Source organism: Apostichopus japonicus, chromosome 13 (assembly GCF_037975245.1).
Source record: "Apostichopus japonicus isolate 1M-3 chromosome 13, ASM3797524v1, whole genome shotgun sequence".
Taxonomy (NCBI): Eukaryota; Metazoa; Echinodermata; class Holothuroidea; order Aspidochirotida; family Stichopodidae; genus Apostichopus; species Apostichopus japonicus.
In genome coordinates this window covers 25,368,824-25,395,119 of record NC_092573.1, presented here as the reverse complement: position 1 = coordinate 25,395,119, position 26,296 = coordinate 25,368,824, and the positions used below count along the sequence as shown (strand labels likewise).

Sequence of the window (26,296 nt, the reverse complement as noted above, 5' to 3'; positions counted from 1 at the left end):
CCAGGGTTAAATGGTAGTTAACAGATATGTTAATATTAATAGTGTAAGGTGGCTGTAAAGTCTCTACATGATTTTATGCACCTGTTCAGAGGACCGGCTGACCACTCAGCATGCTTCAAGGTGTCATAACTTGTTGCCAGATTCGTATTACTTCATGTAGTACTTACCACTAATGTAGGTAGCTTATTTACATTATTCAGAAGTATGCACCGTTGAGATCAGTGGTCAGACAAGTACATCCTATGGAACTATTGTGTTCTAGCTCCTCCCCCTCCCCTAGCCACTCCTTCTTTTTCTCAATCTTCAGAATGCCCTGACAATTTTAATATTCATACAGGGATCCCTATGTTTTATGGAAGGGAGAACGAGGAGCGATTTATCCAGTATTTCTTATATCCCTGTTGCAGCTTACTTGATTCAATGAAAGAACACTGAGATGGCACATCATATAATTTCTCAATATTCCATGTATTTCTCTTAATATAGATATCAATTTACTCAAAATACAGCTGATGTTACAAGATAGTGTAAACAATATAAATGAAAGATTTGTTAACTCACACATGATAAAACATACAAGAATAATTTTCTAATAGACAATTATAGTACTGACACAGCACAAAGTATTGAGTAAAAATTACGAGAATAATCGAAATATTTTTCTGACATTTCTCAACCTTCAGACTATGTAGATGCTTGGGGAGGATTAAAACACAATCGTCTCAAGAGAGAAGAAAATGCCCTGAAGGCCTTTAAAATCACTCATTGAACTGTAGACATGAGTGACCAATACTCTATTATGACACAACTGATGACCATAACTATGGCTAGCACATGATAAAAAATATTTACAATAACAACACAACATTATCACTCTATATTACTTCATATTAAAACATTCATTGATATAATAACTTTATTTTCTGATACTTTGATGTAATGAATTTAAAAAATATTACAGGCAGCTATTCAATGTTGATCTCTCGACATTGAGAAATGCAATTTGGCAATTAAGTGGGTATTCTGATGGCTGAAGGTGGTCATTTTAATAGAGTCGCGGCATATTGAGGTCCAAACAACGTCCTTATAGTGATTTGAATCCTGCAGATTGATTTAAATATGTGGAACATTTTCCGAATGTCAAGAGGGGCCAGTAAATGATGTCATGGTAATTGAGCTGAAAATGTCTCTGTCTATCTTTGTAATTGTAGCAGTCATTCATCCACCGTAAAAAATATTCTCTCAAAGAAGTTACATATTATTTGGAATTCTTCCTGATGAGATGATTTGGTAGAAAAATAGTATTGCAAACAACAAGGAACTAGATTTTGAGATGGGGTATTCAACCAACAATTTGTACAATATTTGCTCTTCCAATTTAAGTATTATGTTATCTATCATCAGAATATCCATGCAAATGTCTTCATTTGTTGACAACGTAGCTTTGACGGTGGAGGTGTGAACAGTCTGACCGTGAGTGACACCTATTTGACTCAGTAATATATTCTAGCATATGGTTTAACATTTGATACATACACAACTTAGAACTTTATCTGCATTACAATTATGGTCACTTCAAAATTGGCTGATGTCATGGATGTATAAGGACCCTATGAAAGCGATCCATGACTGCCTCTTCCACTGCCCGGTCAAACTCTTTCAAGGAGTAGGATGGTCCCACCAGGTCTCCCCAAGGGTACTTCTTAGCTGTCCTGGTGATGAAAGCTACTGCTTCTTCAAGGTGTCCTGGGTCATAGTTATGGACGCCTGTAAAAGCAAACGAGGGTTGCACCTTTATTTATATTTTACAATTGGCCTCAAAATGGTCTTTAACTTTCTGGATCGATAGGCAATTCCATTCACTGAGTGTGAATAAAACTTGCACAACAAAACGTAATGCAATGTAACAAAGCATAAAATAACACAGTGGGCACAAATAATGTTTTGCAAAAAAATTGTCATGGTGTTGCCTAGAGAACATACCACCACAGTGTTGCTTCAACCTAAAAATATTATGAATAGATGATAATTCTCCACAATATTTACTATCATCAGAGAATTGCAACTTTCTCACGCAATTTGAAGGATTTTTTTATTAGGGGTGATGACGAAACTTCAACAGCATATCGAATTCTGATTTTAATAGGGCGGAGAAAGTGAACAGCATCACTCTTTTGAATTGACAGAAAGCATTTAAGACTAATTAAGAGTGCCGTCATATCTTCTACAACATGAAGTTTGCCAGAAGGGCTAATGTATATTCATCATGTATATTCATGTATATTCATCACCTGTTATAGTCAAGCATTTCCTGATAAGTTTCTCTGCTGTAAGATTTAGTCTCGAGTTGGGGTGAACCATTCCCACAAAGATATATGTACCACCAGGTCTCAACAGAGAGAGGCCCACATCAATAACATCTTTGCAGCCACAAGCCTGGAAAGAAGAGGAAACAATCATAATTAAGGATTTTTTTTTATCGAGGTCAACCTCAAGGCAATAATCAGCTTAGGACTCAGCTTCCTCAATTTGCGATTATTTCAATGATAGAATTTATAATTCATATATAAGAATTAATATTCTTGGTTTAGAATTATTAATAAGAATGGTGATTTTGTAACGAGTGCATATCCACCCGGAAGGGTGCTCAAGACGCGGAGACATTTCCATAAGAGGCAGCAGCTAAGACCGTGCCAGAATAGAATAGAATTGAGAACTCAAAGCATAATTCAAAACAGGTATACATAATAAATCATCATTGATATAAACACCGAACAACATATCCCTGCCACTGATTCAGCACAGTAGCACTAGTTGTCAATATTGCTAAGTAAATTTTGCATATGATATCAAGCAGCACTGTACAGAACACACAAATATAACCATGCTTTATGGCCTCATTACACCCTCATTACACCCTCATCACACCCTCACTGCACCTTCATTACACCCTCACTACACCTACATTTCATCCTCATTACATCCAATCAATTCCTTCAGCAATACATTCAGATGTGACTGGCAGATTAAAAACATTGAAATCTAGGTGGGCAGAAATTGGTATCATTAGTAGCACAGCATCATAAACTGATGGTAAGTGGCATTGCAGAGGGAGGGGGGGATGTGTGGGATACTGACACAAACAAAACATTGTTTAAGTACTGAGTACTTCGAGTACAACAACAGTGATATTAAGGTACATAGTTGAAGTGTTATATACTATTAGTGTTAAACAATAATCTCTACTCATTTCACTTTGGAATTTCACTTTATTGGTTTCCCGAAAGGGAAAACCAAGGAGCCAGTCTTACCATCGACCTTGCAAAATTGTGAGGGGGACCGCGGATTGCAAAGTCGGCAATGACTGTTACGGTTAGCTTCAATCAACACGGCAACAAACAGAAACCCATTCGAAGGCAAAGTGAATTAATCATGTCAAACATCCGGAGTCTGTAGTGTGTAATGAGTTCTTCAATGCTGCCCTCATTATCTTTAGGGGGAACGCTTTATACTGTCGTTTTAATTTCTCAAGGTCTGATATCTGAATGTCGAATTGTGTTTATCCTCTGTGTGCACTCAATGTGTTCATTATTATGCAAATTTTCAGAGTGTAAATGTCAGTTCAACACAACTTACAATCAAGAAAGACAAAATTCATTGCCAAAATTGTATAACTCTCTCTAGCTGTGATTTATATAACCACTGTATATATTGTTGCTTCCTTGTTCAAATAACCATAAAAATTACAGTTTTACCATTTCTATGAGACTATTGAAGCAATTGGTGGGTGATGGATTTGAAATTCAAATGAATCGTGCCTGGCAGACTGTATGATCACAAAAGCAATTACTAAGTAAATCCAGTCAAACAGGTGTGATGTAGAAAATAGTTTCCATGGCAACAGAACCCTTCAGGTGCTACTATGATATGAGAGGATATAAGTGAAATGTTGTACAGATGACTGCATCAATAATGCATTGCACAGAAAGACACTTGAATTAAACTTGAATTGAATAAATTTAAGAAATTCTGTGATCATACCAAGCTTAGAGTCCCTTTTCAAGGCTAAATGATGCAAGTGCTATGCATACAGTCAATATGTTAATCAACAAGAAAACCAAGAGGTTTTGAGATTCCTTGGCATCTAAATATCACTGTAGGTTCATTGGGTACACTTGGTTCCGACCTTTTATGAATATTAATGTAGCATCAACACAAATGTTGTTCCTTGCTATCAGCTCAAGTTTGATGAACAAATTGATATTTTAAAGAATTTGCTTTAAGCTCTACCACTCATTAATATTCATGCCCCCTCATTAATAGTATTGGGGTAGAATTCCGACTTGCAGCTGGAAGGTTAGGGGTTCGACTCCTGGCCGGGTCATACTGAAGATTTGTTGAAAATCACTCTAAGCCCCGCCCACTCATTAATATTCATGATATTAGCACCAAAATAAATAGGAATCGTCTACTCATGATGGGTAACCTATGTACCAAGAATGAGATCAATCCACCTTGGGATTGCTGAGAAAACCTAATTTCAAGCTTTTTTGTGAAAAACAACACTTAGCCCCGCCCCTCATGAATAATAATGAGATTGGACAAACTGTCACCATATTCATATAGAGGACTTTCCTCTTGTACCACCAAATTAAGTTCCATGAAAATTGAACTTACGGTTGCGAAGATATTGACATTTGTTGAAAATCACTCTAAGCCCCGCCCACTCATTAATATTCATGATATTAGCACCAAAATAAATAGGGATCGTCTACTCATGATGGGTAACCTATGTACCAAGAATGAGATCAATCCACCTTGGGATTGCTGAGAAAACCTAATTTCAAGCTTTTTTGCGAAAAACAACACTTAGCCCCGCCCCTCATGAATAATAATGAGATTGGACAAACTGTCACCATATTCATATAGAGGACTTTCCTCTTGTACCACCAAACCAAGTTCCATGAAAATTGAACTTACGGTTGCGAAGATATTGACATTTGTTGAAAATCACTCTAAGCCCCGCCCACTCATTAATATTCATGATATTAGCACCAAAATAAATAGGGATCGTCTACTCATGATGGGTAACCTATGTACCAAGAATGAGATCAATCCACCTTGGGATTGCTGAGAAAACCTAATTTCAAGCTTGGCGTCACACACACACAGACACACACACACACATACACACATACACACGCAGTCATGACCGCATAGATTCCTACGGCTACCGCCAAGGAATCAATAAATCAATATGGAGTATGTATTTGAACATTTGTTTTAATTCCATTATATTACTTAATTATATCCCTTATATTACTTAATTATAAAGAGTCTATTGTTTCTATGTTCTATCAATCTCCATTGTATAATACTAGTTTTTTTCCTTCTTTTTATCCTCTTTCATTTCTCATTCAAAACTTTGGAATTTGAAATGAGTTTGAAGATTTGATCTGAGTAAACTCACCTCTATAATGATATCAACAGAATCTGGCTCTAATCGTTCTTGTTCTTCTCCTGCAAGATTCAAGATAGGAAGATATTTTGTAAGTTCTCTTTCAACTCAGTGGCAGCAGTTCCAGCATCAGAGGTCGGAGAGGGGGTATGGGGGGGATGGGAGGGGGATGGAAGGGAAGGAGAAAAATTGATAAATGAAACTGAAATGTTTGCAAGGGAAAGGCAACATAGTTCAACCCACCCGCCCACATTCCCTGAACTTGCAAGGAGAAGAAATGCAGTACACTAATAAGATAGAAGGGGGGTGGGGGAACATAACTGTACATGTATAGCAAATAATTATAAATCAGAGTGTGTTATATATATGTAAGCAAGTGCTCTACTTCACTGTTGGTAATTTATTCTCAATGCATGAACAAAGTAAACTACTGCCTGCAACTAAGCCCTGATTACACATTCCAATTTGGCTACCGAGTCAACTTAAGATAAACAACATCTTCTACGAGATAAGTTCCGATGAAATCTTTAAGATCCATTTACTTAGGATTCAGAAGGCAAATACTGGTCTTTATTATTAAGACAAAAGTGCCCAATTTAAGTTCAAATCATGAACTGGAGAACAGTTAATATTTGAAGAGTGGGAAAACACTACAAATGTTACTTATTAATGTGTAAAACATTATAGCTACTTTCTACATCATCATTTAACTTTCATTTCCACCTAGTAGTAGTAATATCTTTTTGAAAACCACCTACCTGCCGATATGCCAATCCCACCAAAGTTTCTTATTAACTTAAGTCTTGTAGGGATCTTATCACTGCAAACAATTTTAGAGAAACCCGCATCATGTAGCAAGGCACATCCATAAACTCCTAATGCACCGCAGCCCTATGAAAAGTAGAAAAAGGCATTAAAAAATGATTTCAGCTTTAATTTACTTACATAACAAAAGGATCAAATTTCTTTCACTTTTGCTGGTTGGAAAAAATCCAGACAATGAGATGTTTCTACAGTAAGATTACCAAGTAGAAATTATTAGGAATTACTTCACATTTAGGACTGCCTTTGTTCTAATTGTTCAAATCATATCCAAGTAGTATCGATAGAATACATACGTGCAAATAACATTGGGTATAGTAAGTACTGTATGTGACAGTACTACTGCACATTGATTGATAGCATTGTCAGTGCACTAATTATAGCATGTGATGATTAGTATTGATAGCATGCATCAATAGCATTGACTGCAGCATCGATAGCATACAATAATATTAGGCTTATAGTACTGTATGTGACAGTACTACAGCACATTAATAGCATTGTCAGTGCACTACTTATAGCATGTGATGATTAGTATTGATAGCATGCATCAATAGCATTGACTGCAGCATCGATAGCATGCAACACCATTAGGCATATAGTACTGTATGTGACAGTACTGTACATTGATAGAATTGTCAATTTGCCAGTGCACTAATTATATAGAATGTGATGTTAGTATTGATAGACATGCATCCAATAGCATTGACTGCAGCATCGATAGCATACAATAATATTAGGCATATAGTACTGTCTGTGACAGTACTGTACACTGATATCAGTATTGTCAGTGCGTTAATCATAGCATGTGATGATTAGTATTGATAGCATGAATCAATAGCAATCATTGTCTGCAGCATCGATAGCATACAATAACATTAGGCATATAGTACTGTATGTGACAGTACTGTACACTGATATCAGTATTGTCAGTGCATTAATTATAGCATGTGATGATTAGTAATTGATAGCATGGGGCAATAGCATTGACTGCAGCATCGATAGCATACAATAACATTAGGCATATAGTACTGTATGTGACAGTACTGTACACTGATATCAGTATTGTCAGTGCATTAATTATAGCATGTGATGATTAGTAATTGATAGCATGGGGCAATAGCATTGACTGCAGCATCGATAGCATACAATAACATTAGGCATATAGTAGGATGGTGACTTCGAAGTTCGGCCACTTAAGACTTAAAACACCCCAAAACTAAATCTTCTGGTAATAAATCATTTGAAAATATACTTGATATGGTGGGAGAATTTTGTTATAGTACGATACACGGCCAAACTTTCTTTCCTGCAAACTGTTTTCACGTTGTTTTCCAAGAAGATTCTTCGTGATTGTGGAACTGGTATTTCTTGCTAGAGTATTGCGAAGTTCGGACACGCAACCCACAGTGTGGCGCTGGTAAAAATTGGTGGCGCTGTTGTTCTTTCAGTAATTTTAACAGACTTCATAGATCTTCGTCATTTTATTGACAAATATGTAAGTAATTTCTTGCACACGGGTCATTTTGGAGAGAAAATAACTGTAGCTTCGTACTTTTTGGTGAAATTTGGCTCTTCCTGTAGGTTTTCATGGTGAAAATCGTGTATTTCTTAGGGTGCCCGAACTTCGCAGTATGGCGAACTTCGCAATACTGACTATACTGTATGTGACAGTACTGTACACTGATATCAGTATTGTCAGTGCATTAATTATAGCATGTGATGATTAGTAATTGATAGCATGAATCAATATCATTGACTGTAGCATGTGACAGCACTAGTGGCTTTGACAGCATCTACCGATATGGCGGCAAATTTGACAATACATAGCACGTGTGGCTGTCACCATGTGACAATAGTGTCCATAGTATGACTATAACATTGTTCACAGTGTAACAATGATATGTTACATTGACGAATGACCACTTTGTATTATATTGACAATGCTAGTTATGTAATGGACATGTCAAATCATGACCCATATGGTAATTACTTTCCAAAATACATTGCAACTTTTATATCAAATTCTTCTTCATCAATGCAATTAGGCTTTTTAAACAACCCAGTGTGTTGCCAACAACACACAGCAAATCAACAATTAAGTCAATAAGACTCAAGCAATATCACTGGGGCACTTCCTAAAGAGAAAGTAACCAGCTAGAGTTCATAAACAAATGTTGCTTTATAATTCTCTGGAGACTTTGACTCATTTCATCTTGGAAATATCACAGGCCCTAAATACACAGTTTCGTCAGTTCTTGGTAACAATATAAAATGAAAACAGACAGAGGCACCTCAGCCAGATGTGCTCTAATTAAAATGTGATTATATCTAATTAGTTACCTGGCTTCACTTCTTATCAGTTAATTTTTAATTTCTACCGATTAAATGAAACCTTCAACGATTATATATCAACCTTCCGAAATTGAGAGTTGAATTTGATGGTACTGTACACACACAATTACTGTACGTATTTACATTACATCCTTTGAGTTTCATCTGTACACAAAATGACGGCATCCACTGGCTATTGACTGCTTGGAATTATTTTATTATTTAATTGGTTGCTAGAGCAACCTTCAAATGGAAAGTTCAGTGAGTACAGTGTGTTCATTATTGTGTGCATAATGTGACACAACAACTCACTGTCAGATACATGATCAAACAGCCACAAATTATTATTTCATTCTTCATTGCTTCTTTCAAAGCTTTGGAATATATCAATACTGTACTGTAGGCAATAGGCATGGTATTTTATAAATTCAATGTGAGAATCATCACTCTCACAAAAATAGGATAAATTTGATCAAGGCAGTCAGAATTTCAAGTGCTGTATTTCTGTATCATCATCAAATTTGCTTCTTTTTGCTTGTCGTTATAACAAAAACACAACAATACTTAAATCACTAATGACTTCTTGACAAGGTTGGTTTGCTGTCTATCCAACATTTTGTTGGAAACTCCAAATGCACATAAGAGAAACGCAATGGATGATTTGAATTTTAAATGCCAATATATACAATGCAAACTCAAAGGAATATAGCAATATTTAGTAGAATTGAACTGTATATTCACTGATACTGTAATTATTGGCAAGAAATACATTGAAACGTGCTGTCCAGATGGAGAGTTCCACCTTGACCTTTACACGTACAGTTTTCATAACTACTTTTAATGTTAGATACAATATTCATGACTATAAGTGCTTCTAATGCTAGATACAATATTCATGACATGATGACAATAAGTACTTCTAATGCTAGATACAATATTCATGACAATAATTACTTCTAATGCCAGATACAATATTCATGACTATAAGTACTTCTAATGCTAGATACTATATTCATGACTATAAGTACTTCTAATGCTAGATATTATAAAACTTACTGGTTTATATATTTACGAGTGACCCACTTACCTGTCTCCCCACAACCTATATGCACCACATTCTACCTTGTCTAGAATGCCCTGGTAAACTTTTAACACTGTACACCCTCACTGGCCCTAATGGCCTTCCTTCAGTTTTCTATTTCGCGAAAATTTTCCTAACTCCGAAAAACACAGTGAGACACTTTGTGGGTAGAAAAATGAAGGAAGGCCATTAGGGCCAGTGAGGGTGTACAGTGTTAAAAGATTACCAGGGCATTCTAGACACGGTAGAATGTGGTGCATAGGTTGTGGGGAGACAGGTAAGTGGGGAACGAAGTAAATACTGTATTCATGACTATAAGTATACTTCTAATGCTAGATACAGAATTCATCACTATACTTCTAATGCTAGATACAATATTCATGACTAAGTACTTCTAATGCTTTGTTACAGTATTCATCACTACTTCTAATGCTAGATACAGTATTCATCAGTACTTCTAATGCTAGATACAGTATTCATCAGTACTTCTAATGCTTTGTTACAGTATTCATCCCTACTTCTAATGCTAGATACAGTATTCATGACTACTTCTAGTAATGCTAGACTTCTCCAGTAATATTGTCAGCATGAATCAGCAATGTTTGTGATACTTTTCCTATCGCCCATCTATAGTAGATTAATTGCACTGATGAAAGGCTAGGAACAGAAGCAAGCAATTATTAACGACATTGAACAAAGTAGTTTAGCTGTAGACAACCTAGAAATATTTCTGGAGTCATGGCAACAGAGAGGTTAATTCAAAGGAGAAACTTCCAATGCTTTTACGGGTTCCAGCTCCATAAGAGCTACAATATTTAAGTCTTTTGTTTGAGCGTGTCGATCAAATTATCTAAAAAGCATAATACGACATATATACCGTTTGTCAGAGCTCTTAGACCTTTTAGTCATCAGAATGGGAATTAAAGAAAGCACTTAATGCACAATTGAGTATCAATAGATAAGAAAAATACAGATGGTAGCCTATGAAGGTCTATGTCTTGTATTCATGAGTAAACATATCTAGGCACTAACATAGATATAGACATGAGAATACCAAATACTTTTATAGAAATGTACTCAAATTTAACACTAGTTATATGCACATAACATGGAAAAGGCATCCATGTACAGACTCAACAAAGGTACCCATACGTAATAAGTATGTAGCATTTAGAATGCCAATAACTTTATGACAAACGTATGTACTGTAAGCACCTGTATAAAACAATTTATCTAACACAGGATATAAAACATACAGACTACTGACAACTTGACCAGTGGCATATAGATACCCAGATATGGGAAAACATTAATTAATACCTATAATAACAACACCATGGTATGACAAAATGATGTTCTAAAAGCAGATGAATTTTGCTTCCAGTTTGATACTTACATGCACAGCTGTTGTATATATGCCTATTATCTAGCAAACCTGGCACACCCTTACTTACTTTAAAATTGGATCAAACTTATATGTCATTCCTTTTACTATAAAAGCACATTTATTTGATCGAGTAAGACATTAATTGACATCACGTTAGATGAGGACCGTTTCTTTTGTTTGTGCCCTCTTTATCTCCTCTTTCAAACTGTTCAGATTTGAAGATCCAATTTGAGAATCCTGATCAGAATAACCTTTGACCTCTGTAATATTCATAATTTATCATACCTGCATGCCTAAAACAGACTGAGCGCTCTGCCTGCAGTCTGATAGACGATCAATGTAACTTATTTTGGTTTGAACTACTCATGCTAAAGTTTGATCATGTACTATGACCCATTTATCATCCATTGTGAAGTGTTTCCATACAGACCGGATATTTAAGCAACAACTGCCAAAAATCTTACTCTTTTTACCTTAAAGGCATTGAAGACTCGCCCCAAACCGCGGGCGGCCATCTGAAAAAGTTAACTTTCTGTTGCTTGCAAGTGACGTTTGCTTCTTGTCGCTACAAAATGCAGACAATAATGAAACATGATACCTTGTTATCTTTTACCTAGACCTGAGATGTCCATCGCTGCTATGTACACTGTGTTGTGGGTATTGACCGCAGCTGTATGTATTGACTGTACACTATGTCTAATTACCGACGGTAGCAAGCTGTGTGTGTATCTTCTGGGATCTATGGTAGTGTATAACACTTCTGTTACACCTTCTTCAAAACTAGGTCAGATCCTGTACCCGAATGAGACAATTCCTTGTGCGCGAGTCTTCACACCCTTTAAGTAGTAGACTCTTTATTTTGTAACAATGGTAAGGTATGCATTCATTGAACCAAGAAACCTGCAAGGTCAAATTCATACATTAATATAAAGCATATAAATCTACTGCACCTGGATCAGTACTGTCTTGCTGGTGTCATGTTTAATCTTGGATACAGCAGACACCATGGTTGCTAAGGAGCAGTTGATTGGGGCAGCTACAGAGTCAGGTAGGTCTTCTGTGATGGCCACTACTGCAGTCTTAGCTCGGAGAATGATATGACTTGCATATGCACCAGAGAGTGTTGATGCCATGGATAGCATTCTTTCGTGTCCATACTGACAAAAATTTACAAAAACAGTAGACACAATATAAACAATGATTAAAACATCGTAATTAGAATGTTCAGTTAATGTTACATTAATCTTGAACGTTTAAACTCACCATAATTCATATTTTAAAGAATGTTGCATAATTAGTGAAAACTGTGTACCGCCCCCTTTTAGTTTTCAAGTTTTCATTTTTTAAGTTTTCATTTGAGTACTGTGGCTAATTGGAAGTTTCCATTCTTGCCAGACCAGCCTTTGCCATTAACCATGTGCAGGTCAATGAGAACTGAACAGGCAGATACCGTAACTTCTTTGAGAACTTATAACCTGTATATCAGTAAAACAAATGCGTACATTTACAGTCTTGAAAACTGACCATCTTAGACTTCTTTATCAGGTCACCAAAGTCCACTCATGTCCTACTTCCTGTTTCTCACTTATATCCTTCCTCTCTGTTGCTCCCCCACGCCCTCCCCCTACCCCCTTCAGCTAAGAAACTCCCTCTCTAGGCTTTCCTGGTAATCCCCTCCCACCCTCCTCTCTGATACCTTTCCATCCCTCCTCTTCCCTCTATTATGGTAATTACTCAGGACACAAGTAACTTGCAAAATTGTAGACGATTAAACTAGGGAGTCCTAACAACTCCCTGATTAAACTCAACATAAAATCTCCTGAGCAACCAATTCCCCTCCCTCAAAGAAAACATTCTTTTCAAAATATAAACAGTTGCTCTCCCTCTTGTTGTTGTTTTTTGGTAATCCCAGCCTTTCCCCTGAAGGATCCCATTCCTAGGGGTCACACAGGGTCAGACTGGTTCTATTGTAGCTTAACTTAAGTCTACGATCTGGTGATGTCCAACATGCAACAGTCAATAACATAATACTGTACAATTGCTTCATGGGATGCATTTGTTTAAGAAAATCACTGATAGGATCCATAAGTTTTTGGGAAAGTGTGTCTGTCTAAGCATCAATAACAATCATTTCAAAAAATACATTGTGCATCTAAAGGCTAGAGAAGTACTGTAGCTTAATTGACAGATCTTTAGGCACAGCTAGAAGATAAATAAATCCAAGAAATTATAATGAAGCAGCCACGGCAATGTCCGTTTCCAAGTCTCCGATTGTTTGATGTTTCTATATTCTTCAATTCTAAAACTTACAGAATCTTGCAAGACAAACATGATGCTAACTGTATAATTTACCATGACAATGCTACACATGCATGTAAATGATTAATTGTGCCCTACATGATAGCCTACCGTACTATTTACCTTATAGTGTAATATTGTGACGAGCCCGGCTCCTCCGATGGTAATACTACATCGGGACTCGCGATAGAAAGGTACTGGGATATCTTGATGCCGTTTTTATGCTTCTTCAGGAGATGTCTCGAACGGGCGAAAACAATGAGTTCACACAAAAACAAGTTGACGAGATAGGATTTGATTATTGATTCGGTATAATTTCTTCTCTGTCGATTCTCTTTACAAATAAAACTAAATTACAATGACTTGACTTGACTTGACTCCGTCAATTAAACAATTAGAAAGAGTGATGAAATGGTGACGAAGCAACGAACTGATCACGGAGCGCTGACGGAGTCATAAATTTGCTGATCAAGTGATAAATTGATCACGGAGTGATAAATTTCTGACCTCCTTTTTCTTTTATACCTTACTTCCATAAAAATCTCACTGCGCATAATCAGTAGGCAGCCAATAACCTGACCATCCTGTATAAACTTAACGATATAAAAATAAGTGCGCTGGCACTGATCTGCCCTGATTGGTTGGGAGTTTGGAAGTCCATCCCCTTTCTATGGAAACTTCCATACCACGTGAGAGAACCTTCTCGAATGTTCCACAGACATAATGGAATCTATTTTGGGAAAAGGCCCTGTACCAAGATTCAATAAGATAGTTAAAAAACTTCTCGTGGGAAAACTGAATCCATGACCTAGATAAATACATAAGAGGCCCTGTAAGGTATCTCGATGGAGCTTTTCGGTAACATCAAAGAGATGGTATCACTATTTCATAACATCCCCCTCAATCTTTAAAAATTTTTGGATACTCCAAAATTTTAACATCATACTGCTTTAACTTATCATTATCTCAAGAAGGTAGAGTACTGTAAGCACATTCACTAATATTCATTGACTTCAATAAATGGTCTTCATATATCTCGAAGGTTAACATCTTGGTTACGAATTATTAAAATGATCATATGGTATATACATTGACACTATCTCCATGAAATTTTTGTGTACCTCTTCAATAATGATGACATCATATGATGTAATCTAAAAAAAATATCATTAAGATATCTTAAAGTTACATGACACAGCAAAATATGCAGTATCTCTTTTAACAAAATACATTTATGCATTTCATACATCAATAATACATTTATATCAAAAGTGAAATCATGCCGTGAATTGGGGAGAGATCAGAGAATACTAGACTTAGTTATCTTTTAACTGAACAGAACACCTTGACGTTCCATGCAAAATTCGTACACAAAAAAAAAGAACCTTAAAATATTACAAACTCATTTACAAAACCTCCTCTTTAATGAAGGCATAGTTTCAAAACTGCTTTGAAACCTTGTGAATCATATACATTCACTTCAAGAAAATCAACAAAATGTGACTCGATAGCATGGTGACCCTAGGTATGCACTCCGAATTGATAGTCTAGTAAAGTACCAAAGTACTAGATATTCGATACCATGAAAGAGACCCCATAGACTATGACATCAACAAATCTTTCTTCAAATTTACATATTACTTAACATCTTGTCTTTTAAACCTTTGAATGAATACTTGAGGAAAAGAAAATATATACATAATTTCCTCAAAAGATCTATACTCTCATTTGCTTCAATAACTGTTGCTGTAAGCAAAAGTTGCATATCACCAATGCTGTCTCTGAATAGCCTTCAATATATAACATCAATGATGCAATGTAAATATCCTTAAAATATTTTCTCAATATATGAAAACCCATGTTGCTAATATTCCGGATATGTTCTAATTGCCGGGTAAACGTTTGAACGAATTCATAAGGAGAAATTAGGTATACTCACTACATATTTGTTATAAAAGATGAAACTAGGTCACTTGGTGGCGTTTTAAACAATAAAGCTTATATTGTTACACCATACAGTACAATGACTTCCACTTAACAGGTATGCAGGTAATTGCCATGACGCATTCCATTCATACAATCGTGGGTAAAACACCTGTTCATCTGAACTTAAAGCAATATGCAGTTATACATATTAACCATATAATGTTTGCAACATCCTGCCTGGACTGCCTGTAATGTTCAATCCCTTTTCATGGAGAAAATTCATTATTTCCTCTGTGTTGGAATATTTTCCTACATTCCACCAAAAATCGTGACTCTTAAAGCCTGTTGGAAAACATGGTGTCTGATAGGTGACCAGAACCTGTAATTCACCCAATTTGTATCGAGCACGTTGGACTTTCATGTCTCCTTGTGGAGCATTTGCAAAAACTTTCTTTTGCCTTAATATGCTATCTTTCATGGAAGGATATGGAATTGCTAATCCTTCATTATGTGCTCTATTCTCTAAAAAGGATGCAACATTCATTGGCTTAGTGGTCATAAGACACATGACATGATCTGAAGTTACCCCTGGCAAAATGTTACCAAACTCATCATGAAACTCAATATGTGCATCTTGCATGACATTAACGTTTTCTGCGTTAGAAGTGTTACTACTCAAAACATTTCTCATTCGAGCAAGCTTTTCACTTGATGAACCTTTTGTTTTCAAGACCTGACGCAATTTCTGAATGTTAGTGATATTCTTAGTTTCAGAAGATGCTCTTACAAAACATGGTCTAAGCCTGTTATAATTGAATACATCACTAAGAATTTCTCCTTTGAGAGTGGCCAACAAATAATGAGTCCTATCTAAAACTTGATGGATCACTAATGGTCCACACCATTCTGCAGCAATTTTGCGAGAGTTCGCAGTCAAGGAGGAAGACGTTGGCTTATACAGATACACTAATTGACCCGTTGAATAAATTGCACCTTTGTCCAGTTTTGCACTTATCTTAACATTTTGAGCATCTTGTTGCTTCTTTTGTAAGACTAACATTACCCTTGACAAATGATCAAATCGTTTCTTTAACAATGCAGCATATTCTCCATGAGATTGTGATAATCCTGCCATTGGATTGAACGATAAATTTGTAAGATTTGGCGGCTTACGTCCAAATGCAAGTTCAAATGGGCTATAGCTACCTAACTGAGGAGAGGAAAATGTGTTATATGCATAGGCTGATGTTGGGACAAATCGTACCCAATCCGTACCAAACTGATTTAAGTTCACTTTGAGGAAATTTGAAAGAGTCTGAATGTGTCTTTCAACCTGTAAGCTTCCATGATTGCTTACACTGATGAACTTTTGTTCAATGCCTAATGCTTTACTTAAGAGCTCCACTAATTTTCCTGTAAGAGAAGCTGCCGCATCACTTATAATACAAGACGGTGGACCAAAGGTTGTAACTACCCTCTGCAATAATGCTTCACATATCGTTTCAGCATCAAGAGTCTTAAGAGAAACACATACAACAAATCTAGTGATCTCATCACAAACAACCATCAAATGTTTAAATCCTGTAGCCGTTGTGGGCATAGTCTTGAAATCCAGACTAAGTCTGTCAAAAGGACGATAAGAATCAGGAATGCGAGCATGATATTGTCTCAATTTGTCCGGTTTCTTACGGAATTCTTGACAACGGAGACATGCCTGAATATAATTACTGATGCGTTGAAACATATTACGCAGATAGAAATGCTGTCTAATGGTCAAATATGTACGCATTACACCCTGATGATTACTTAACAAGTCATCGTGATATCGAGATATTATTTGTTCTACCATAGTCTCAGGTATGACTAACTGAAGAGTCATCTTAGCATCATTAGTCTCATGCAAAAATATCCTGAATAACAAACTATTACATAACAAATAATCCTCTGCTTGAGAACGAACAGTTCTAGCATGCTTAACATTACTTGGAATAATGTCGTGGGCAAGAAAATCATAAATTGGTTTGTAGTAAGGACAAGTTTGTTGTTGAACTTGCAACTCTTTTACATCAAATGGCAGATCATAGTTTTTGATCAGCTTTCCTTGAATTGCCTTCATGACTTTATTCAATTCCTTTTGTTTTGGAATGTGCCCTGTAACCAAATGATCAATGTTTGTTATGACTGGCTTTGGCTGAGCAAATAATTCTGGTGGTGGTTCTCTGACTACCTCTGGCACTCTATGTCTACTCTGATCCACTAACCTTGGCTCTGAAGGTTGAGAAACACTTGTAAAATTTGGCACAACCAATACATCAGGACTATATGTATGTCTATTTTCACTAGGCATAGTAATAATAGGCCTTTGAATATATGTTTCTCTCTTATCAGTAGAACTAACTGGTGTAGTCGTCTTTTGTGACTCAGATTGTGGTCTCTGTGTAACATGATCACTAGAATGTGTTGCCTTAGGACTGAATGTCCTTTCAACTCTATTTGTTGATTCTTTGGCTGGGGAATCCTGCTTAGACTCCTTTGTGACTTTATTCGGAAATAAATCTGGAACTTTGACTCCCATTGACCTTGCCATTGACCTTGTCATGATTGGATTAAATGTCTCCTTAGGTGGAGTTGAAAAATCCTCATAAGAACCGACCTCTTGAGCAACCTGATCTATTTCGGAGTGGAATTCCTGTGGTGCTCTAGACAAATAATCTGCCAAAACCAATTCTGAGCCTTTCTTATAACCAACCTTGAATGTAAACTCTGACAATTTGAACAGAAGCTTACGTAAGCGTGAAGTTGCTGGTTCTTGTTTTGACTTAAACAATTCAACAATGGCAGAGTGATCAACATATGCCTCAAATTCTACATTTTGCAATAAATGTTTGAATGCTGTCACATTAATAAATAGACCCATCATTTCTAATTCAGTGACACTATACCTCTGACATGCTGGTGGTAATATCTTAGAGTAATATGCAATAATATTCTCTTTACCATTAACTCTTTGTGTCAGGTATGATCCTGTTGCTACTCGTGATGTGTCGCTATATAATACAAAACGACCATATTTCTGTGGCATATGCAATATAGGTGGATTACACAACAACTCTTTAATACTTTGAAATGCACTCTGATGTTCCTCTGTCCATTTAAATACCTTTCTCTTACGACTCAAATGATGTAATGGTCTCAATAGTGCTTGAATATTTGGGAAAAACGAAGCCACATAATTAACTGCACCTACAAATCGTCTTACTGACTTAACATTGTGTGGTTTCGGTGTGTTCCTGATTGCTGCACATCTATCATGTAAAGGTTGGATACAAGCCTCACCTTCTGGGGTTATTGAGAGCAAATGTCCCATATATCGGACGGAATTTTGAAAAATGCTACACTTTTTCGGAGAGATTTTCAATCCGTTGTCCATTAAAACCTTAAAAATTGCCTTTAGGTGTTGTTTGTGCGATTGTTTGTCTGCACTGTACACAATAATATCGTCATGATGAGCAATACAGAACTTATTTGAATTTGGGATCGTTGCCAAAATATCATTAATTTGCGACTGAAAGATCGCTGGAGATAAATTCAATCCCTGTGGTAAGCGTTTATAATAATAATGCTTTCCTCCATGAAATGAAGCAATACCCGTATACTGTTGTGCATGAACACTAAGTGGCAGACAGAAGAAAGCAGACTTTAAATCAAGAACACCCAAAATTTTGGCTCCAGAGTACCCTATGGTACGGATAGTCTCATTCAGTAAAGGAAAAGGGTGATTGAGACGTTTTATTCTACTGTTCAAGTAGCGAAAATCTGTGACAACCCGTTTGTCTTTTGTTCCCTTCTTTGGAATTAGGAAAACCGGTGAGGTATAAGACTGATGTCCTACCGCTAAGATTCCTAATCGCACTAATTTGTCAAGCTCACTGGCGACAATGACTTTGTCCTCATCTGAAAGTCTATAGGGACGTATGTAAAATGGCTCATCATTAGTAAGCGTAATATCAGCCTCATAATTTGGACAGTGAGCTAATTCACCATAAAGAGAAAATGCATCTCTATGTGAGTCTAGAAATTCATATATGCTCTCTGTTTCTGAAACATTCAGAATACTTTGTTCCAAATTAATGTTGTCTCTCATGATTTCCTGTTCAGATTTGGAAACCAGGGGATCATCGACTGTCAAATGTGGATATCGATGTAAATTATATCGTGTAATTTCATCACGATTCTCTTTAGAGTTAGAATTCGTTCGAAAAAGAGACGGTTTCTCGATGTCTCTCATGACATTGAGAAAATCTAGAGATTCAATAGGTATTTCTTCTGTGACCGTAATGATATCTGCTAAATCTAAATGAGCCACTGTGCGAGAAGGATTCAGACAAAATTTTTGGTTACCCATGTTCCTTAGTAGAATCTTTGTTCTACCTTTATGCATTTTCACTAACATTCGTGAAGGACACATACGAGATATTACAGGAAAAGGTTTAATAACTACATCTGCATTTCGTGCATATAGTGGAAGACGTCCCTGTACAGTAATGTATCTTTGCTGACCTGGGTAAATAACAAATCTCTGCACAGGCCTAAGGAAAACTTTGGCTTGTTTAATTCTAAAACAGTTTGTTGTAAAGTCCAAAGATCCATTCAATTCCTTCAGAGTTTGACTACCTAATATTAAATCAATACCTGTCAGGTTTGCAGCAATTAAAGCAGAAAGCTGAAATTCATGACCTTGAATTTTGACCTGAAATGTTATTGTGCTATACGCATGAATAAACTGACCATTACCCAACTTTAGGTTTACTACATCAACTGAGACTGGTTGTATAGAGGATAAATACTTTGAATTTTGCACCGTAGACGAAGAAATGATAGAGCGTGTCGCTCCACTATCAAACAACAATGAAATTCCTTTACCATCATGTAAAGTACCTCTTACAAAATTACGTGTGTCCAGTTGAATATCCACATTACGGTCGTTCCCTGTATATCTAGAACTAGGAATATTACTATTCTTCCAAATATTATTTGCTTTATGTTTCGATCTTCCCTTACTTGGTACTTTGTCTGGAGTCACTGTATGATGAGTGCAATCATAAGTGCTCCCTACTGAAAATTCTGTGTTGGTACTCTGTTTACCTTAGCCTCCATTTCATGGCTTAGGCGAATTTGACAATATTGTGCAAAATGACCTCGATTTTGGCAGTAGTAACATGTAATTGAAGGATTAAAATATGGTAACCTTCTCCTGTTATTATTCTGACCTGTCCTAGGACCACGAGAATCACGAGAACTATATCTTTGCCTCATATCTTTTGGATTGTCTTGCGATTCTGACCTACGTGACTGATCAAACTTGGTTTCTAATTCCTGAATTTTGTTACACAACTCGTGTATCTCAGAAGATGCAGAAATAGTAGGAGTCTGAACAGAAGATGCTTTGTCGTGCATTGCCATAAATAGTTCGGAAGAAGCTGGGGGTTGACTTTGGATTTGTAAGTCAAAATAGCACTGTACTTTCATGACCAAATCTGCAATTGTTGCTTGTGGTGATGCAGACATTAACACTGCTGAGCGGCATTGGAAAGGCAGGGTCGAGATGAATTTATCTCTAATTTGGTCCTCGCCATAGCTTAATTGTGCTGCAGCTTTTGAAATTTTGGCCAAATGTGCTTGAGCTGTATCACCTGGCGTATAGCTTAATGCATGAAATGCCTGTGATTTAGCGTAGGAAGAAGTGCCTGGACTGAAACGAGCAAGGAATTGCTTGCGCAGATCAGCAATTGTTGAAAAATTTTTGTTTTCAATCCAGAGTCTGGCCTGGCCTTTAAGTGTTCGCTTAAATATGCGACATATTTCATTAAATTCTTCCGCTACAGCCTCAGGGGTGGTTTGGGACGGCAATTTATGCACCTCTAAATAATCTTCAAATCCCAAATAATGAGCTTCGGCTAAATCTGCACCAATTACATCGCCCTGAAATCGTGATGGCAAAAAATCAGTGGGCCTATGTTTCTGCATAACATTAACAGAGGTCGAAGTTTCCTGTTCACTGACGGACATTATGCCGAATACAAGTAGGCTAGTTATGAGTATACAACATGAGCCTATACTTAATTGAACACACTATCGACCGTTATTAAATACAAATAACAAATATGCAATACATGGACACGATTAAAATAACTTATCGTTACACTCTGATCTCAAATAGGGGTTGGGATACAAATTGGCATGACTTCACTCACCCTTAAGTTTAACTATGAACTGGTACTGGAAACGACGAATGAAGTCCCTCGGTTAGCAGTAGTAGTAGCGGTAGCAGCAGGTAGTAGCAGGTAGGTAGTAGCAGGTAGTAGCAGTAGCAGGTGGGCCTACATCTCGTAAGAACTTCAGATTCGTTTGCCGTTAACATCGGGTAGAGTCTAGGCTTAGATCGCGAAAATGTTCAGTTCTGATGTTTAGAGCTGTAGTATTCTAAGTACTAGTTGCGCGAATGTTCAAACGCGAACTGCATGCTGGGTTGATTAACGTTAGTGTACGATCAACGTTAGTGTGGTTCCTGCATCCGGTGTACAGACTTAGGCTAGTATAGGCTGACTTCCCTCGTAGGGTGTGTATGTTAGGCTAGGTCGTGAACATACGTTGTGTTCCTCGTTAGGTCTTCGGGTCAAAAAAAAATCACCTGTTCGTTATTGATCGTAACGAACGAAAGTTGTGAAAAGTTCCGTTACCGTTTTGTTCCTGAAGAAAGCAACCGATCTCCACCATGTAATATTGTGACGAGCCCGGCTCCTCCGATGGTAATACTACATCGGGACTCGCGATAGAAAGGTACTGGGATATCTTGATGCCGTTTTTATGCTTCTTCAGGAGATGTCTCGAACGGGCGAAAACAATGAGTTCACACAAAAACAAGTTGACGAGATAGGATTTGATTATTGATTCGGTATAATTTCTTCTCTGTCGATTCTCTTTACAAATAAAACTAAATTACAATGACTTGACTTGACTTGACTCCGTCAATTAAACAATTAGAAAGAGTGATGAAATGGTGACGAAGCAACGAACTGATCACGGAGCGCTGACGGAGTCATAAATTTGCTGATCAAGTGATAAATTGATCACGGAGTGATAAATTTCTGACCTCCTTTTTCTTTTATACCTTACTTCCATAAAAATCTCACTGCGCATAATCAGTAGGCAGCCAATAACCTGACCATCCTGTATAAACTTAACGATATAAAAATAAGTGCGCTGGCACTGATCTGCCCTGATTGGTTGGGAGTTTGGAAGTCCATCCCCTTTCTATGGAAACTTCCATACCACGTGAGAGAACCTTCTCGAATGTTCCACAGACATAATGGAATCTATTTTGGGAAAAGGCCCTGTACCAAGATTCAATAAGATAGTTAAAAAACTTCTCGTGGGAAAACTGAATCCATGACCTAGATAAATACATAAGAGGCCCTGTAAGGTATCTCGATGGAGCTTTTCGGTAACATCAAAGAGATGGTATCACTATTTCATAACAATAGAGTGAGGTACACTTCTGTGGTAATCCATTTAGACATGTTACGCATTTGCCACAACTGTCACAGATACTGAAGACTATTCTTTGCCCAACCTGGAGGTCCTTGTTACATGTTCTTTTGTGAGCAACAACCTCTGCAACGCATTCATGACCTAGGTAACTACACAAAGGTTAAAAAGGAGAAACATGACTGACTAATTAATCTACATAATCATAATGTATTCCTACAGTATATTCAGACTTTTGCATCTAATTGATAACATTTAAAGATTTTACACTTTCAAATGCTGACATTTCATTTTAATAATGACTGCTGAGGTTTTGAAATGCATTTAAGGAAGTTTATTCACATCTATTAATATTCTATTAATGTGGTACTTACACTAACTATGAAGTTGGTCCGACCTTCCCTTCTTGAGATATGGTGTTTACAAGGGTTTCACAATTTGACCCCTGGTGACCCCAAATGACCTTTGACCTCCACCAATAACAATAGGCTTCTTGTACCCAATGCGGTACTTCTACAAATCAAATATGAAATTAGTCTGACCTTCCCTTCTTGAGAAATTGTGTTTACAAGGTTTTCACAATTTGACCCATGGTGACCCCAAATGATCTTGACCTCCACCAAAAACGATAGGCTTCTTGTACTTAGTGTGGTACTTCTACAAACTAACTATGAAGTTGGTCCAACCTTCCCTTCTCAAAATATCTTGTTTACAAGGTTTTCACAATTTGACCACTGGTGACACCAAATGACCTTTAACCTCCACCAAAAACAATAGGCTTCTTGTACTCAATGTGGTACTTCTACACATCACGTATGAAATTGGTCTGACCTTCCCTTCTTGAGATATCGTGTTTACAAGCTGGGCGTCACAAATGCATTTAAAACACACACACGCATGCACACCCACACATTCGCCATCATGAACGCAAAGGTTACTATTATCATCGAAAACCAAAAAGGAATTGCCTGCTCACCTTTTTAAAATTTTGGATAAATGGAGATTTAAACCAGTGACTTGAAGTAGTGGTGGTGATCCTTATCTTTCCCAGCGGGGTAGGGGAGGGGGAAAGCAGCAATAAATAAAGGAAATGAAATGCAAGACAGAATCCTCCAAATCTAGCCTAATATTGAATTCCATAAGCAAAGGTTTTGTATTATTGGTGTCCAATTTTTAAAATTATAGTTCTCTTTAGTTTGCATTCCTTAATTTTTTTTTTCTTTTCTTTACACTATTTTAGTTTGGGTTTAAATTTCCTAATTGTCTCCTTTTAAATTTGTTGTTGGGCTTTAAAATGCATTTTTTAATTAGCTCTGGAACTAGTCACAATTAACATGAATAGAAAAATTTGATCCACGCCTCTCTCATAGCAATACACTGGGTCATTGTTACCTCAAATAGAAATTGTGAAATAATTTAATACTTGGAACTGACATGGGCATTCTAAATAACAAGCACCCACTCTGATTCCATCTATGTAAACCTATTTGTAAAGTACCAATTTGTGCACTTTAGTACAGTGCACCACCCGACACCATCCAGCTGGTACCTGTTTGAAGCTTGAGCAGATGATAAGAGCAGCAAGAAATGCAGCTATTGAGAGCGATATTGAGGAAGAATCAATAAGGCCAGCTATTTCTAGCGCACAATAAAGGCACGTCTGAGATGACACACTGATTTAGTCTTGCAACCAATCGATTTATGCTCAACGTAATGACTATAGCTTTACATAAAGAAATGGCTGATGGGTGTGAAATACAGCTGTATATCATTTTTTTGCTCATAAATCAGTGTTATACTGTTTGATGAGATACAGTACGTATGAAACCACGATATGTGTTCACTAACTTACTCAGTAATTACTGGTCACCACGTAAAGTCTTCACACAGTATGTGACTATATCACTAACAGTAACAGCTCCACAGCAACGAACGACAAGGATCCAATATCGTTTACAAATCCAATTTCTAGTTTGAAAATTACATCAACCCACTTGGAACACCTCTATAAGGCTTGTTAACTCGGTTAATAACTTTTTAATCTTTGAAGTATACACTAACTTTGCAAGGGCAGATTAAAAGTTACAAATTTCTCATAACTTGTAGACCTACGATGGATGTCCATTGATTGCTGTACCTGCATGTCTATACATATATATTATAAACTTGTAACAACTTCTTATAACAACTATCACCATGCAAGGTAATGTTCAATCCAATTTCAACCAAACTTCTCTGCACTATATACGCCTTATCCCATGTGCTAGATGTGAATCAACCATACTATTGACTTCTGTACCTTACTCAAAATTCTACTGTGTAAGTTGTAAACAGGCAGTACTTTACCTTGGTACGGCTTGTGAACGAAGTCCATTTATAGTGTGCAAATCCGATTTGCAAATTGCAGCCACCCTGATCTTGCAAAGAATTTCTCCATCTTTGAGCTCCGGAATAGTAATAGTTTCAAATAGACATCTTGGAGACTTGTCAAATCCAAGAAATATCAATCGCTTAGCAGTTGCCATTCAAATGACTTACAATTATAGAGCCTCGGGTATTCGACTTCGCCAATAGTTCCGGAGAGCTCCCACCTGCCAGCATAGTGTACTGTGTATGTTTCACGTGCGATATGCAACTCTGGCGGAAGTTACCGGTGTCTCAGCGAATACTGTCCTCCTGTAGTATTATGTGTTCAAGCGACATACCCTCATTTTTCGTCCCTGCTATTACCGTGGGTGTGTCAGTGTACTTATTTATCAACAATCACTGAGTACTTTTAAAGAATGTACGTCTTAACTACTGCAAAGTTAGTATTGAAGAGTTCACAATTCCTCATACAGTAAGGTGACCATATTTGCCTGACTGGAATCAGGGACATTTATTGCGTGACAGATATGGGGGAGGGGTTTAAGGGGAGGGGGTGTCCCCCTCCCCTTTGGAAAATTTTCAAGTGCCTAAGTGCCTAGATGTAAAATGGTGATACTTAGAAGCACGTTTTATATCAATTTTATTTTCAAAAATGTAGCTTTTTTTAGATTAATTTTAATTACTCTACAAAAGAGTGCTAGGCTAGATCGATCTAGCATATTCCACTTTACACTGGCCCATCTGAACTATTGGTTAGCTCCGTTCTGCGACTGCACACTTGACTAAATTTTTTTTTTACAATTATTTTACTAATAATGTGGGATATTTTCGAAATTCCTGAACATTTTGACGAATCGGGGACATTTTCGGGGACACTTGTTCATCGGGGACAGCACACTGTAATCGGGGACTGTCCCCGAAAATCGGGGACGTCTGGTCACCTTATCATACAGTGTATATGCCTTCTCATTGGACGTTTTCATTTTTTTCTACTAGTATAATTAACATGTGATTGTTATTTTCACAGCAGTTTAAGCTGGACGCCAGGTGAATATTTAATTTTACCGTAAGTCTA

General features: G+C 37.0%; 1 protein-coding gene across 1 annotated transcript; it reads right to left on the bottom strand.

The window, feature by feature from the left end:
• Positions 1-447: 447 nt before the first annotated feature.
• LOC139979043 (sorbitol dehydrogenase-like) lies at positions 448-25,491 on the bottom strand. Its single transcript, XM_071989681.1, has 7 exons — positions 25,201-25,491; positions 22,835-23,006; positions 12,033-12,239; positions 6,217-6,349; positions 5,471-5,520; positions 2,292-2,436; positions 448-1,767 (listed from the first exon to the last, which is right to left on the bottom strand). The coding sequence occupies exons 1-7, from the start codon at positions 25,377-25,379 to the stop codon at positions 1,592-1,594; spliced, it is 1,062 nt and encodes a 353-aa protein (XP_071845782.1). The 5' UTR covers positions 25,380-25,491; the 3' UTR covers positions 448-1,591.
• Positions 25,492-26,296: the final 805 nt, after the last annotated feature.